The sequence below is a fragment of the Hipposideros armiger genome, unplaced genomic scaffold, assembly GCF_001890085.2.
Source record: "Hipposideros armiger isolate ML-2016 unplaced genomic scaffold, ASM189008v1 scaffold_547, whole genome shotgun sequence".
Taxonomy (NCBI): Eukaryota; Metazoa; Chordata; class Mammalia; order Chiroptera; family Hipposideridae; genus Hipposideros; species Hipposideros armiger.
In genome coordinates, this window is record NW_017731897.1 from 321,967 (window position 1) to 323,098 (window position 1,132).

Below are 1,132 nucleotides of genomic sequence, written 5' to 3' on the forward strand. Positions count from 1 at the left end.
CCGGATGGCTCAGTGGATAGAAAGTGCGCTCTTAACAACAAGGCTGCTGGTTTGACTCCCGCAGGGATGGTGGCTATGCCCACCTGCAACTAAGATTGAACACAGCACCTTGAGCTTAAAGGCCACGAGCTGCCAATAAGCAGCCAGATGGCGACTGGTGCCCTCCACAACTAAGATTTAAGAACAACAACTTGGCTGGTCCTCTTCCCCAATTCCCCAACACTGTTCTCCTCCCTCAATTTCCCCACCCCACCACCCCCAAAAAAACCAAACTTGTAATCTCCTTTAGAAGCAAAATATCCTTGACACTTCCAAATTTTCTTCCTGACCATAAATGATCATAAGCATACCATGAAAGCAATGGCTGTTGGACCCATCCATATTCATTTTAATTTTCTTGCATTTGGGTGTGAACATAGATGAGGTGGTGTAAAAGTAGTTGCTGACCTGCACAGCCAGTGGAAATGCTGCACTTGTTGAAAGTTCTCATTTTGTTAGGGTACTAAATGTTACTCCTTACTAATTAACCCCAATGTTTGTGTGTCTCCATTTACCAAAATGATTTGACTACTGTTCCTTGGTAACACAAAGAGAATGCATTTTGAATTGATTTGTTCAGAAAGATGTTAAATGCTTTTTAGGAACTTACAAGTCTAATTTGGTTTACATGATAATTTGTTTTACTTCAGAGTATTAATAAATTCTTACTTAGGTTGACTTTAATACCATGACGATGCCAAGTGATTTTCATTTTTCTTCCTTTAGTGGTGTTCGTCCATTTGGAGTTTCTTTACTAATTTGTGGTTGGAATGAGGGACGCCCATATTTATTTCAGTCAGATCCATCTGTAAGTATCATCAGGCGCTTTTGAGGGATTTGTTGAAGTACTTTTTTAATATCTAATAAAAAGAATAACCATAAGAAGTTTAAAATTTAGCAGTATTTTGTCTTTTTCACTTGGGTTTTAGAAAATAGGGACTAGTGTGTATTTATTTGCACATTTAAAGTATTTATAATTCAGTCTTTTCATGAGGAAGCTACATTAGTTCTGCCCTCTCTGTTCTGTCTTGTTCATTAACCTCACATAATCGAATGATTCGTTAAAGTAGTTGTTATCAAATCTTTAAACCTG

At 37.8% G+C, this 1,132-nt stretch overlaps 1 protein-coding gene across 1 annotated transcript in view; it reads left to right on the plus strand.

Moving 5' to 3' along the window:
* Positions 1-1,132, plus strand: part of LOC109396829 (proteasome subunit alpha type-2-like) — an 18,392-nt gene that overhangs the window by 8,607 nt on the left and 8,653 nt on the right. Inside the window, exon 5 of the mRNA XM_019668982.1 lies at positions 766-847. Coding sequence (XP_019524527.1) covers positions 766-847 — 82 coding nt within the window. The remainder of the gene's footprint in view (positions 1-765; positions 848-1,132) is intronic.